The sequence below is a fragment of the Agelaius tricolor genome, unplaced genomic scaffold, assembly GCF_023055355.1.
Source record: "Agelaius tricolor isolate 1412-34295 unplaced genomic scaffold, bAgeTri1.0.p SCAF_14, whole genome shotgun sequence".
In the NCBI taxonomy this organism is placed as follows: domain Eukaryota; kingdom Metazoa; phylum Chordata; class Aves; order Passeriformes; family Icteridae; genus Agelaius; species Agelaius tricolor.
In genome coordinates, this window is record NW_027269274.1 from 17,120,097 (window position 1) to 17,135,679 (window position 15,583).

Consider the following 15,583-nt stretch of genomic DNA (forward strand, 5'->3'; position numbering starts at 1 on the left):
AGGAGCCCCATCTCCTACAGCAGCCTACAGCAAACAGTGACCAGGCAAGACACCTGCAAATGACACTGGGAGACAGCAAAGGCAGGGCTGCAGAGTGTCTGAATAAGTCTATTTGCAGGACTCAATACAAGCAGACACAGACACATAAATGATCAGGTCAGCTGTGGCTTTGTCCAGCCACAACACTCCCCTAGTGCTGCCTCACTGAATAATTGGCTACTGTGAAGACAAGATTTGTTTAATGTTAAAATCAGCATCACCCAAGGGCCTGGAGAAGACTCATCTCACCTTTGTGTGAGGTGACCATCTCACACGTCTGGGCAGCCAGAGAGCTCTGCACACATTCTGCTGCCTTCCTTGGAAGGGCCCAGGGTGAAGGAGCTCCCATGAGCTCCCTTCCAGCCATCACTGTGTGCTGCAGCACTTTGATGTGTCACCACATCAGCCCAGCTCTGTCACACGCAGCACCCACAACTTCCACCAGCAGCTGTCCTGTCACACAGTGCCAGCCCCATCCCAAGGAGGAAGGTGCACATGTGCTGTCAGTACAGCATCTCACAGCCACCTCTTACAAGGGTTTTCCATCACAGCCACCTCTCACAAGGGTTTTCCACCACCACAGGAAGGGGCTTTGCACACAGCAGTAGCAACACTGGGAATGTGGCTCTTTGGTTTCTGCCTGATCCACATTCATCAGCTTCACCTCACTTTAGTCTCCACACCCCATGGTGCTCCTGCAACACCTCCCATGCCCCACTGCAGCACCCAGAGCAGTGCCACACACAGAGACCCCGTGCTTTGGAAGGAAAAAGCCACTCACCCCTGAACATCAGTGTCCACCAGCAGCCGGACCAGGATCCCTGTCACAGCCACAAGGATTGGGTAATGGTCCACACTCTCCAGCCCTGTGGAAGCAAAAGGGAAAGGTAAGAGCTTCTGCCACCGTGTGACAGGCAGAGCAGGGCAGGTGTGAGGTCTGATCCCATCCAGCTCTGCACTGACCTTCAGCCCAAGGCACCCCTCCCTCCCCAAGGGCACACTCCCACGGAGAGGGACAGAGGGCACTCACCCGGCAGACGGAGGTTGACCACTCTGTCAAACAAGTTCCTTTCAGCTGTCACACGGTTCAGCACCTGGTTCAAGAGCTGTGGAGGGAAAAGCAGAGAGGGTTTGTATTTTCTGGATGGGCCTTCCTGTGAGCAGCATCCAAAGAGCTTTGGGGCAGCATGTCCTTATAGCCTGGACTCGGTGCCTGAGGGCTGGTGGATGCACAGAGGGAGACTCACAGCACACACATAGCTTGGCCCTGGCATGGAAGGAGTGGTACCACGTCACAGTGGCTGTACAAAACCAAAACCTCCCAGGGAAGAGTCAGTTTGAGGTCAAGACACCCGAATGTCAACACGTCCCACCTAAATCTGAATTCCCACCTGCAGAAGCCAAGCGACTTCTGCAGAGAAAAGCCCCTGGCAAGCAGAAGCTGCAGTCCCCAGGACAGCCAGAGCCTGTGAAGAGTGAGCTGGCAGCTGTGGGCAGAAGCAGTGTCAGCAGGGTGAAGCACAGTCCAGGTCCTGCCCTGCCTGGAGCTGGCAGCAGGATGGACCTTCCAGCTCTGAAGCACAGGGTGAGTGCAGGGAGCACTCTGCAGAGATGGAATCAGCTGTGACCACACTTCATTAGCCACCATTAGCTCTCACCCAAACCCCCAGTGGGACAAGCAGGGACTGCTCCAGGCTCGACGCAACTGCTGCAAGCTGAGCTCCATCTCTCAAATGCAAAATCCCTCTTCCTGCTGCCCCAATGCACAACAGCAGAACACTGTGAGCCTGGTCAGTGCTGGGGCATGGCTTCATAACAGCAACAGGTAGCAAGGAGGAAGCTGCAGCAGCCCACTCTCTGCTGCACATTCCCCAGCTTGCCAAAACCACCTGCTAAGGGCTCCTCACTTTCCTCCTCACTCAGCTGAGCACTTCCCTCATGATTATGGTGCCAGACCCTGCTACCTCTCACTCTGTGTCATCTGCTCAGAGCCCTGAGCACAGAGATGAACCTTTGTGATACTGCCAAGGTACATCCAGCTGCTCTGCACCAACCCAGCATGTACAAGGGCAGGCTGCCCTCAGGGCTTCCCAGGACTGCTCATGCTTTAGAAAATAAATGAATTTACTGGAGCCTAAGGGGTGTTGTGAGTTGGAATGGGGCTGTCCCAGTCGTTGTGGCAGGAAAGTGGAGACATTTAATACCAAATTCTAGGACTGAGGGATAAAGGACCAAGATGCCCGTCCAAACACTGGAGTGTGTGCCCTGTGAAACCAGCTACACTCTCCACAGCTCCTTACCCAGAAATATCACACCTTCTCTCCAGATTTCATGGCATTGCTTGTCACAGGAGAATTCAGCATTTACTGACCCCTCATAAGGAAGATTTAAGCAGATGTCACCCTCACTCCCAGCAGAGGCAGAAATCAGCTGTGACCAGAGCAGTTGCAAAGGAGGGGAGCAGTTGATATGCAGAGATTTTAGGGAGCACCACCTGTTCTGCAGCACCTCTAAGTTACTACAGCACTTGCAACAAGAGCCCCTGGTTCGCCACACATCCACAGAGAGGGCAGAGGGGTCCCCATGCCCCTCCAGATGCTGCTTCTTCACACAAGAGGGTACCTGGGCGAGCCTCCGGAGCAGCAGCTCTGAGGAGGGGCGGTTCCAGTCCAGGAAGATCTCTGGGGCCAGTGTGACAGTCATTTCCAGCACCCTGAGCAGGCTCACTGACAGGTCAAAGCAGGTGGCACACACCTTCAGCTGCCGGCTGTCCACAAAGTTCCTCTCCAGGCGCTCTGCTGCCTGCTGGATCTGCCAAGCAATGGAGAAGGCTTCAAAAGGAGACCCTTCCCAAGGGAGGGCTGCCACCCCCAGCCCAGTGAGTTGTGCCTTGAGCCCCTGTGTGTGCAGGACACAGCACCCATGGGGTGCTGCACCCCACAGCCCTGGTGCACACCCACCTCCTGGATCATGCCAATGAACTCGGAGAAGGCCCAGTTCAGCTGGTTCAGGACGCTGTTGAGGAAGCTGGGGGCCAGGTCACGGTCACTGCGGAGCAGGTCTGCCATGTGCCGCTGCAGCAGGGTGGAGGGACACGGCTCTGAAAGCACACAGAGACAGCTTCAGGGGCCTGGTCACAGGGCAGCCACGAGTTAGGGGCAAGGGCAGGCTGAGAGACCAGTCCTGGGCTTGGGAAGTGTTGGCTTGTGTCTTACTAATCCCCACTCGCTGCTGGGGCCAGATAGCTCAGTCCTTCACAGGGACAGAGTGCCTGAGTACCCAGGCTGCTCTCAGCCCCTGGCTACCTTAGCAAGCCCAATGGATATCAGCTCTTTAGTGATTATCAGCTCCCTGAGGATTCCAGCTCTTTGCTTGCTAAGGTGCCCAGGCTAGTGGGGAAGCAGATGCGAGAGAGGAGAAGAAAAACGTCCTGGGGTTCCACAGCCATGGTTTTATTCAGGGGTCTGTGAAGGGTTCCAGCAATGGCTTTCTAACCAGAATGGGCTAAATCAGCCCTTTATTAAGGGTTTTATTTGTTTATAAGGGGATCCAAACTTGTCCAATAGTAGGGGTTAAGGGAAAGTGACCTATGGGGTTACAGAGATAAGCTGGGGTCCGAAAGGCAGAAGACAGGGGCTTCTTTTGCTATTTCATCATGACTTAGCAATTCCTATCATTAAGCCTTGGCCCTCCATGGGACCCTAGCCAGCTCAGAGCCTGCTACACCTTACAGTAAGCAGAGATGGCAGGACACTGGGAGCTGGCACAAGGACTATTCTGAGCAGTGATCGTGCCTGTTGTGCCTGTTGGGCCTCCCAGCACTTCTTTCCAATTCCAGCCTGCATTAGCCAGGGAAGAGCCCTCTGTGCTTGCTGCTGCCCACATGCACAGGAGCACTGCCCTGCAGCTCAGCATCCCTCTTGCTCAGCTCTGCAGAGGCCCATGGTCAGCTCAGCATTAATTGCTCCTGATGCCAGTGTGGCAGCAGCTGCCTGGAGCCAGCACAGCCACCCTGGCCTCACATGGCTGTGCCTGTCTGCCTGTGTGTGGGGAGGAAGGTATCCAGTAAATCCCACTCCTGAGAGGCTTCTGTATGGAGCTGAGAGTGGTTCTCCCCTTAGCAGGGTCAGGCAGAGCTGCCCACACTCCCCAGCCAGGTTCAGCCCAAGCACAGACACATCCCCTTGGTTTTGTGGCATCTCATTTCTGGACTTCCTCACTATCAAGACCACAGAGGAGGTCAGGCCCAGCAGCTGGGAAGCACAGTCAGGGCTGTGTGGGACACCAGCCCCCATGGATGGGCAGGGAAAAGAAAGGGGCACAAATGGGACAGATGCTGCTCACCAGCAGAAGAACCCACTGTCAGCAAGAGGCTCACAGAATATTCAATACTACAAAGGAAAGGTAGTGGAGTTCAGCCCAAAACTCAGGGCTTGGAAAGAGAAACAAGCAGATTTACCAACTATAGGGAAAAACCCCAATCTAACTACATGTTCCTTTACTAGAAGCTATTAGAAACAGCAGGTGGAAACCCTGGCAGCACCAGGACTGCCATGCCCAGAGGAACAAGCTGTGCTGTGACTGCAGAAGCTCTCTGGGGTTGCAGCCCTCTTGAAGGGCCAGCGTGGCAAAGCAAACACAGAACAACTTCCATCACATCCATAGGGATCAAGAAGCAAGGCATAACTACAGGCAGATTGCTAGCTGGGATTAGCAAAGCCAGGGAGGGATGACAGGAGGCTGTCATCTGAAATGGAAACAGGACAAATTATTCTGTGAATACCCACTAGCAAGTGCAATGAACTTCTGTTATTATGGAGGACACTCACTAAATCTCACAGTGCATAATAACCCCAAGCAGGCCAGTGGCCCAGCTTTGATCCTGCCTAAAAGCTCATTTTTGGGAGGGATTTCATCACAACAAATGTCTTTGATGTCCTGCTCCCACCCACATGTACTTTCCCAGCCTTTGGCTACACGTGGCTCAGGGACACACCAAGCCAGACATCCTTTTTACATATTTATTGGTCCTCTGGGGATTTCTTGCCCAGAGTCCTCTCAAACTGTGTAAGCCTTTAGCATTAAACATGTCCCAGAGCAACATTCCACAGTTCAGCTGTGTGTAGCAGGAGGAATTCAGATTGGAGCTTGGCTCCTACTCGCTTTATTTGTTAATATTTATTCTCTGTAACTCCTTCCTTCTGGTGGTAGATGCTTCTCTCCAGTCACTTCCTCCAGCTAGCTGTGGTTCCACACCTTCATGACAGTCTTTAAACAGGATCAGCCCCAGCCAGTGCAGTTTCTCCCACTGAAACTGTCCCATCTTTGTCCCTTTTGCCACACCTCCCTGAAGCCCAACACCTCTCCCAGGTTTTCCTTGGAGAGGTGGACTCAGAAGCACACACAGCATCCAAACCACAAGCACGTGGCAGATTTGCACAAAGGCATAATGTGGTTTTAGTTTTGTTCTGGTTTGCTTTCCTCATAATTCCTGTTGTGTAATTTGTCCTTGGACTGAACATCAAGCTGCTCTTCTCTAAAAGATTACAATAGGTTGTCAGTTCAAGGATAACCCTCAGGAACTGTCCTGAGGCACAAGAGGAGAAGCCCAGGATGGGCTTCTCTTCAATGCTGGGGCAAACCTCGACCTGTCTGTCAGTGATGGGTGAAGGGGCACAGCACACTCTTACTCCACCACTCTACACCTGGTGATGCTGAATTCTATCCATGTTTTCTCTCCCAGTCATTCAGAATTGAAAAGTCTTCTTCCAGGGTTAAGTTTTTACTGCCTTCTTTTCCTCAGCCTCCCTTCAGCATGAAAAAACTGCTTTTGGTTAAAATTGCTGACATGTTAGTCCCTTTCCAGCCTTCAAGTACCAAAGCAGTTCTAGGCAGAGATCACCACTCCTCATGGAAGAACTCTGCATGTTGTCCTGCTGGTCTGCTGCCAAAGCCTCTTTTATTAACATTGCAAGTCAGGACAGATCCCAGGATGAGCTGCCCAGCCAAAGCCTACCTCATTTGAAGGCAGCTTTGGTTTTTTGAAGGATGGTCCCATGCTTGTAATAACTTGCTTTATCCTGATTTTTAGTCAATGACTATTTCCTTACAGTCTTTTTTCAATGAGTGGTGTGATTCTGCAATTCTGGGTTCTTAAATACTTTTCCTGGTGCTGGCAGACTGTGCCAGACTATAAGAGCATTGAAAACTGGCTCAGCCTTTTGTCAAACCTCTCCACAGGTAAATAGGTTTATTGAAGGTTTTAAACCTAACACCAGGAAACAATTATTTCCTTGGCTTTTGTTGATCTCAAGAGGATTCTGAATCTAGAGATGCTAAGATCACTGCTACTCTTTGAAAGCAATGTAAGGAACAAGCCCTGGAATACAGCACAAGCAGCTTCACTCCTTGCACAAGTTCCCAGAAGAGGTAATTATTACTGGTATGCAAAACCCAGTCCTGGTGCTGTGCCCATCTTTATTTGCAATATGTTCATCTTTGCTGGGACATTCCCACCCACCTGAGTTACCCCTGCCCTCCTGGGCAATGCCAGATCCCTTATGTGCCACTGCAGGCAGGGATGTCACTTCACAGGGAGCCTGTGCATACTCAGTGATGGGGAAACTATCTTGATCCTGGCACTAGGAAGTCATCAATGCTTCAAAATTTGTACCTCCCTAACACAAAAGCCACTCAATCATGGCTTAGCCTTTGTTATGGCAGATAAACATCACTTATTGGAACAGAAATTGGCAGTTTTTCAAGGCCAGAAATTTTGATCTCATTACATTTAATGTGGGCAACAGAGCATGGAACCAAGGGGTTGGAGATATATCTGGTGTTCCAAAACAGAAACTTCCCTGCAAAAATATAAACAGAATAGAGGAAAAGAAAATCTAGGTAGGGGAAACAGTGAATTAAAACACAGAGCTCTTTAAGAAGATTGTGAGGGAGCCAGAAACCTCAGTGCTCAGCAAGCACCTGGGTTAAAAGGGTCACTGAGAGCACGATGAAGTAAAGACATAAGTTAAAACATAGGAGGTAAAGTGAACATAACCAAACATAGGAAATGGTAGGCAAAAGCAAGGAGAAAAGGAGTAATAGATGGAGAAGACATAAAAAACATCCTTGACTGACCATGGTAATGCAAAGTTTTTTCAAGTATAGGGAAAAAATATAGCAGGATTATTTAATAGCAGGATTATTTAATAGAAGTAGTAATGGCAGAAAATATAACAGTAGCAGAAGCCCATTATTAAAGAGAGTTAAAAATTAATAAAGCAGGCAAAGTGGAAGCCTTCAATAAGTGCTCCTACTAGATAATGGTAAAGAAGAAGTCACATACTTTCATTACAGGAAGGTAATTATGTACTTTTATAGTTTGCTAATGACCCAGCAAGATTTCTAACAGGGCTAATTGTGAGACCTCTTGGTCAGCAGCCCGAGGGGGTCTCTGGACACAGCAGCATTTACAGTAGAGCTTGAGCACAGAAGAGGAAAGCCCCAAATGGACCAGATTCAGAAGCAAAGCAGCTCCACCCAAGAGTAATGTGAGATTTTGAAAAGCTCCAGATGTATCTGTGAGTGTCAGTGCCTGTTCAGAGATGCATTTAGAGGGGAGCAAGGGGAAGCAGGCAGCACCTGGGGGATGAGACATCCATGAGGCTGGGTGTGAGGCATCAGGATGGCCCAGGGCTCCTGGGATCCTATGTGCCTCCAAAGCAAAGCCCTGGCAAACCAGCTAATGTGAGTTTTGGCTCCATGACCAGCACATCCATGACATGCATGGCACCAAAACCTGCTGCTAAAAATATGGCAAGGGTAAACACCTCACAGGGCTCACAGAAAAGCTAAACCTCTTCCTGAATAAGAAAGAGAGGCCATGCATTTTTCCCAACTGAAAAGGACCAAGAAATGAGTTTACCCTGGTACACAAGTGCTTCTGAAGAATAAAATGTTGGAAAGCAGAGAAAGGCAGGGCAGCAGCAGTGGAAGGCAGAAGGTGAGGTTAGGTAGGGAAAATGGCTTCAAACTGAGAGAGAGCAGGTTTAGATTAGAAGTCAGGAAAAAAATTCTTTACTGTGAGGGTGGTGAGGGCCTGGCACAGGTTGCTCCAAGAAGTTATGGACACCCTGGAAGTGTTTAGAGCCAGGATGGGCTGGGCTTGGAGGAACCTGGTCGAGTGGAAAGTGTCCCTGCTCATGGCAGGGGACTGGAACAAGAATGAGCTTTAAGGTTCCTTCCAATCCAAACCATGCTATGACTCCCATCAGGAATCATAAGCTATGGATTTATTTCTGAGGGTGAACAATCACCATCAGAAGGGCTTGGACAGTTCAACTACTACCAGCTAATGCTTTTGGTGTTGTCAGATCAAGGTGGGATCTCCTCCTGAAAGTCCTCTTCAGCTTAGGCAATTTGCTGGACTTGGGAAGGGGACATGAGTGAACACTTTGGCTTGTGTTGCACAACATCTCAGCTCGATGATCTCATGGTCCCACCTACCCTCCCTCCACCTGAGGGCTGTGTGGGCAGAAGGTCTGGGGCAGAGCAGCCCTGTGATACAATCTGAAGCCACCCTGCAGCTCTTGCTTTCCCAAGCCAGGCTGGGCCCAGCACGGAGCCACCGCTGCTGCTCCCTCTGTGTGTGCCAGGACAGCACCTGGCCCTGCCAACATGGCATGGTGAAACCAAAACAAGTCCCTGCAGCACCTGTGTGTGCCAGGACAGCACCTGGCCCTGCCAACATGGCATGGTGAAAGCAAAACAAGTCCCTGCAGCACCTGTGTGTGCCAGGACAGCACCTGGCCCTGCCAACATGGCATGGTGAAAGCAAAACAAGTCCCTGCAGCACCAGCGAGCACAACTACCCCTGTCTGCTCTCAGGAGCCAAAGTGAGGGAGAGCTCTGCTTGCATGAGAGCTGTTGAGTGCCAGTGGAGCTGAGGAATAATTCTAGGAAGAAGCAGGGACACAGAGAGCCTTTCTGAGCCTCTGCCCCCCCTGGGTAAGCCAGGCAGCATCCACTGCTCGCCCTCAGTGAGCGTGGGCAAGAGGCAGCAGAGGAGACCAGGTACTCTGTGCTCTGGGTGTTTCATGGATGTTGTGAGGCAGCCTGGCAAACCTCCCCCACCTGTGCAGCATTCCAAGGAAGCATCCCAAAAGCAGGACAAAGCTGGAGCACCAGAGAAGAGGCATTTGCCCACACTCCCTTCAGCCTGGCCTGCAGCAGCAGACCCAGACAAACAGGGATTTCCTCAGCTCAGCAGTTTGTCCCATTGACTCTGCCAGTGCTCAATTTGCAACAAGGTGAAGACTGATGGGTGTGAAGGAGAGGGAGGGGGGGTCACCTCCGCCTCCTTCCCTGGGCAGCATCTCAAGGACACCTCGGAGTCCCCTGTCCCTCCTCAATTAAATCAGCATTCATTATTGATTTGGTTGAGCCTTAAAATAGCCCTCCCAAGAGTAAGTCCCCAGTAGGCAGCAGGGCCACTCTGGGCTCAGGCTCAGACTCTGTGGAGCCACACGCTGTGTGGAGCAAGGCCTCGAGAGCTGAGCAGCTCTGCTGCTGCCCCAGAGCTCCCCAGGATGGGCTGAGCTCAGTTACCACCCCACAGGACTGCTGACAGCCACTCAGTGCCTGGGTTGTGCAGCAGGAGAGTGAGGGACAGCCATGAGATCCCTCCTGCATGTGTGTCAGAGCTTCCCCATCTCATCTAAGGATGAGAGGAACCCCTCCAGCAGGGCTCTGGCCCCAGAGGTAACCCTGCTAAAACAGCTGCAAGAGCAGGTCCATGATGCAGCCTCAGAGACTGACACATGGGCACAGCCCCCCCGGCTTCTCCCAGGGATGGGACTGAGGAAAACAACCCCTTGTGAAGCTCTCTGCCTACAAAGGGTCTCTCTAGGCAGAAGAGGGGAAGCAGGGAGCTCTCTAAAGCTACTCCACCAGACAAGAGAAGGTCACACAACAAACTTACTCTGGAAACTAGCAACAGAGAGATCCCCTGGGCACCATGGGCAGGAGAGAGAAAAGAGAACAAGAGTTCTGTTAGAACAGACAGGCAACTCCCTGGACAGGGGTCAGCATTCACCTCCATGTGCCACCTGTCCTTCTGTCCCCCACTCCTGAGCAGCTCTCCAGGAACAAAGGCTTTTCCACAGCAGAGGGGCATCAGGAATGTATCCACACAAGCCCAGAACTGGTGAGGGTAAAGCTGGGGACATGTTCTTCAGCTCAAGAAAGGCAACTTCTCCCCACATCTTTCTCAGCCACAACAGAGCTGAGAAACCCCTCAGCTCAGTGACAGGCTGAGAAGCAAACTGCAGTACCCAAGGCAGGACAGGCCCTGCCAGGCTCTGAGAGATGCCAGGATAAAACACTCCCAGGATAAAACACTCCAAACTCACACAGTGCCCTGTCTCCTTGGGCACCCCCTCCCTTTCACAGGGCACCTGTTGCTTGGCAAACACAAGAACTCTTCCCCACAGCAGCTCTTCACTGTGCACATGGCAGAGCTTGCTCTCAGGCTAAAACTCTGGTAAGGATGCAGTCCTGGGCCTCTCTCCTCTCCTTTGGAGGGCAGAACCCCTACTTATGATGGATGTAACTCATCATTTGGCATGCCCAAATCAGCAGTAGAGAGGGTGGGGATGGCCAGGTGTAAAAACCAGGCCTGGATATTTGGCCAGGAACACCCTACTTTGACAGCTATCCCAACAGCTGGCCTGACCCACAGGGAAAGCTGCTAAGGAGGAGGCTGGAACTCCCTCAGCACCCGTGACAGCCCTGAGTGCCAATCCCTGCCCCACTCACTCTGCAGGCTGGGGAGGCTGGCATCCTCAGGCTTGGTTTTCAGCAGGTGTGGGAGCCGTGTGTATCTGTACCCAAAGCCACAGCCCTGGCAAAAGAGGTAAGGAAAGATCTTAGAGGCTGAAAAACAGTTTTGCTACTACTGGAAAGTGAAATGTTCAGTGTCCCAGCAGCCCCAGGTGCTGAGAGGGGCAGGGATGCAGGATGCTCACCCGCCACAGCCTGACGAGGATCCAGTTGGTCTGTGCCCAGGGCCGCTGCTCATAGGGAGCCAGGAGGTTCTTCATCATGGAGATCCTCCTGCCAGACAGGGACACAGGTCAGCCCACAGGGTTGGGAACAGGAGACTGAGCAGCACACACAGTAGGACCCGTGAAGCTGGGGCAGAGCAAAGCCACTGATAAAAGGGTGACAGAAGGCTCCCAAATCAACTCCAGCCCCCTGCTGGCAACTCGTGGGCCCTCAGCGGTGCCTGGCAGCCCTCCTGCTCACCCACCCAGCCCTGCCACCACCCCAGCCCTGCCCCAGCTCCCCAGGAACAGGCAGGGCAGCACTTACTGCTCTTCTGGGATCCTCTCCACAGCACGCAGCGAGTGGGGGTAGCAGACGTAGCTGGCCAACGCCTGCATCAGGGAGTCCCGGATGTCTGGGGAGGAATGACAAGGGACTAGGCCAGGCACCCAGGGACACACAGCACACCTGAATGCCACTGGCTGGGGGGCACTGGCCCTCCTGTAGAGGCACATTGTCCCTGCTGACATGGAGAGCATGCTCAGGCTCAAGCAGCTAAGAAGGAAGCCCAGACTGGATATGCAGGCAGCTGGGACATGAGTCCTACTCTCAAAAGGGTGTCCTAGGTCATGTGTCTACCCTGCCATAAGCAGGGTAAGGACAGTACCCAGCCTCATTTTGAATGTGGAGGCATAAGCACTGAACAGATTCAGCAGACAGATCCCAGCAGAAGCCTGGTGAGCCACTGGCACTGGCACTGGCACTGGCACTGGCACTGGCACTGGCCAGACCTGTGATATTATCACCCCAAAACCACAGGAATGCAGCCTCACCTGTGCCCACAATCCTCGAGTCAGCAAAATGCTTGGCCAGGATGGCAGCAAGGCGCATGAGGGTCTCTTCATAGCCTGCAAGAGAAGGAGGAAGCAGGGTCATGGCAACAGCCTGAGGTCCCACTGCTCCTGTGGACATGGCACAGGCCATGGAATGAATTTCTGCTACAGCTACCTGCAGCTTAGCTGTGTGTCCAGTTGTCAAAACAGAGAGCTGGGAAGACACATTAATTTCCAGAAGAGCAGAGACTGAAACAATTATTCACGGAAAGATAAAACCATGCAACAGAGTTGGATGGCAAGGGAGAAGTGTCTGGTGCTGAAGAGGCTGAGCAACACAATAAGCACCCTAGGTCTATGCAGAAAAGCCATGTCCAGCCTGCATGCACTGTAGAAATTTCTGCTGCTCGAGTCTGCTCTTGCCCAAACAAGAGCACTTCAGCTATGTCCTGCTGGTGGGAACAGAGGCTTCTCTTACCTTCACAGGCTCTGGAAAGGACAGAACTATTTGCTAAGAGTTCAGAGAGGTCATTTAGCCAGAAAAGTACAGAATGTGCACAGACAGAATCCACCTAAACACAGACTCTTGGCATCAAGTGGATGATCATCTCCATAGGAACATCTTCAAATCCCAGGGGAATTCAAAAGCAGTCCCAATTTCTGCATTCATGGAACATCCTCTCCCATCCAGAAACCAGAAGGCTGTGGTAGAAATTACTGAGGCAATCACATCTTACAGCACCCCAGCCCATTCCTGATACCTCCTGGGAAACACAGTCCATAGCTGCCAGTGATTTTCACTACAGCCAGCCCTGTGACAGCTTCAGACAAGGCATGGGCTCCCTACCTGAGCACAGTGACCACAGCTCACCACATGCCCCACAGCTCAGACAATGCCCTGGGGCAGCACATCACAACCAGGAACAGACACAGAAAGGAAGATGCCAACTACCACTTCACCATAAGGACAAGGCTTGCTTTAGATTTTATCAGGCCAGAATCAAGAAGCTGTCCCCATCCCCTCACCTGGAAGTTCCTCCATGCTGTTGACAGGGCTGAAGTAGTTCTTGAGTGCACTGTAGCTGTTCATAGCCACGCTGAGGTAGAATTCTGGCATGAAAGCGAAAAGCGAGCCCGTCCTGTCGCCGTGCTCGATGGTGCGGATGCACACGCGCAGCAGCCAGTAGATATCCTGCATCTTCTCCTGCCCAGGAAGAACACAACTCCCAGTCAGCTGACAGCTTCTCTTGGGACAAACAACTACCAGCATCACACTCAGACCTCAGAAACATCCCCTTAATGGAGATATTGCTCAGATCTTGTTCAGTAACCAGAGCTGTGCTGTTTGATCTTTCCATAAAGCCACAGAAGTGGCAGCTGGAAGAGACAAGCAGAGATCTCTACACCAACCTCCAGCACAGAGCATGGCTCTCACCAATGTGATGGCTTTGTCTCACCAAGCCTTGAGACCCTCCAAGCACTACTCCTTAGCAGGGCATGTGCAACCACACAGGCCTGGCAAACAAGCATGTGACTTTTGATTCCAAGGACACTGCTGAAGGAAAGCAGGCACTAGCACTTTCCAGAAATCTGCTGGAAATAAAGCTGGTCCATTGTGGGGATTAAATGGGAACAGGCAGAAAAGCTCACACCAGCTCGGATCTTTGCAATAGGCAGCCACAGCCCTTCAGGTTCTGTGCCAGCCATTCAACCAGATTTACTGTCCTGAGGAACATCAGCCTCTTGTCTCTCTAAACAAAAATCAGAGGGTCCTAAATTAAAAACAGGAAATTTAAGGTCATCCACATAACTTTAAGCCATAAAAATGGGCGCCATCAAAGCCATAAAAAGAGGAAATATTATTTCATATCCTGCAATGCCAAGAAATAGCATAAGCAATAGCTACTTGCATAAAAATAGATGGAGAAGGGTTACACTTCTAATTTAAGAAAAAATTAAAATCAGAGGTGCAGATAAGGCATTTCATTTGCTTAATGTCTTTTCTGAAGTATGTTGTTACCATATTTGGGAGATTTTCATAGGTTTATTCTGTAAATAAGGCTGAACTAGTACAAATCAACTAAACTGACTAAAACATATCTTTTTCTCAACACTGACCCACATCTCAGCCAAAGTGTTACTGTCAAGATAAAAAGCAACTGTGCAGAACAATACTAAGGTTGAAAAAGCTGCATTTGGCTTTAAGACTTGACAACCTCAAACATAATTTCAGGTATTACCAAGCTAGAAGAAAGCCTACACCAAGAGGATACAAAAATGTGATTAGCCAGTGAGATAGATAAATACAGAGTTGTAATAAAATAAGCTGTAATTCCCACTGGGATGTTTTGAAGGCAGAATTATGGGCTTTAAAACTATGACTGTTTTTAAGCAGTAGCACTCCCTTTGTCCAACTTTGAATCCCCCAGAATAAACCAGTGGCTGATTCCCTCGAGGAAGGAGCAGTCTCTGCCATGCTCTGACACCTCAGCACAGAGCAGGACTGCACCCCTAGACAGAACCAGGCTCCTTCTCTCCAACAGCAGCAGCTGTGATCATGCAGATGAGATCCTCCAGTGCACACACAATTCCCAGAGATGCAGGAGCTGCTGGGTGGATGCTCCCATTGGGAAAGAGCAGGGACTTGAGCTGACTGTGAGATGGAGCCCTGAAGGCACAGGTTTCTCAGTGCAGCCACATTCTGCAAGCTCACCTGGGGCACATTCCTGCTCTCCCTGTGGGCCATGCAGGCCAGGACAGCAGCACAAACCACAGACAGGGAAGGCTGCAGCCTTCAGTCCCAGATGCTGCTGATTCATCAGGAAAGGTGACACTGCAGTCCTGGTTTAGTATGACAAAGGATCATCTAGAGACATGAATAGTGTTTCTGCATGGGCCAGCACAGTGATACCTGCACCCTGGTGATGCCCCTCAGCCTTTCCAGAGCAGTCTGGGAAGAAAGGATTATTTTCTGGCAGCCATAGGCTATGCTAATGCAGTTGGAGAGCTTTTGCCTTGCAATCCGACTTGGAAGGGAAGGAGGGTATGTGCAAAGAGCTCATGGGTCAGGATCAGCCATTGCACTTCTGCCAGATGTGCTCCTAAGAACTCTTCTTCCCCTCCCTGTTTATGTCCTGGGACACACAAAAGCCACAAAGAGAGATAGGGCAAGGCAATGGAAGTCAGAAAATAATCAGCAGAACTACTTGTGGGAAAACAGACCAGAGCTTTTATGCAAAATGGTGAACTTGGGGGAAAAGGGATAACCTCTGCAAAAAGCCACTGCATTAGTAAATGTGGAATGCACACTCTGCATGGGAACCAAGTGAAGAAGGGGAGAACACCTGAACAAGAACCCCCTTGACTTGGATCCCACAGATTGCAGGAGCAGCTGCAGTAGTGAGATCCCCTGTGACACAGCACAGCTCAGGGAAATGATTCACAGTAGCCTCTATCCTCTGACATGTCTTGAGGGCTGAATCTCCCTTTGATCTGCACCCTTTTGTCTGCAGTGCCCTAAGAGAAAGCCTACAGCACCATGCACAGCTCAGATCAGACTGGGCTGATCACTATGGGACACTGGGGGACAGGAGAGGGAGAAAGAAAAGGAGTCTCTGATACCCAACAAGGGAAAAAGCAGCCCCAGAGATCACTGACATTGCTTCAAC

The 15,583-nt window shown here is 51.1% G+C and overlaps 1 protein-coding gene across 3 annotated transcripts in view; it reads right to left on the reverse strand.

The window, feature by feature from the left end:
- RNF123 (ring finger protein 123) overlaps positions 1-15,583 on the reverse strand; it is a 48,313-nt gene that overhangs the window by 11,710 nt on the left and 21,020 nt on the right. For all 3 annotated transcript variants that reach the window (XM_071439986.1, XM_071439987.1, XM_071439988.1), the window contains exons 27-35: positions 12,942-13,119; positions 11,916-11,990; positions 11,410-11,497; positions 11,064-11,151; positions 10,855-10,939; positions 3,000-3,139; positions 2,662-2,850; positions 1,070-1,145; positions 821-905 (exon numbers count right to left, since the gene is read on the reverse strand). In XM_071439986.1, coding sequence (XP_071296087.1) covers positions 821-905; positions 1,070-1,145; positions 2,662-2,850; positions 3,000-3,139; positions 10,855-10,939; positions 11,064-11,151; positions 11,410-11,497; positions 11,916-11,990; positions 12,942-13,119 — 1,004 coding nt within the window. The remainder of the gene's footprint in view (positions 1-820; positions 906-1,069; positions 1,146-2,661; positions 2,851-2,999; positions 3,140-10,854; positions 10,940-11,063; positions 11,152-11,409; positions 11,498-11,915; positions 11,991-12,941; positions 13,120-15,583) is intronic.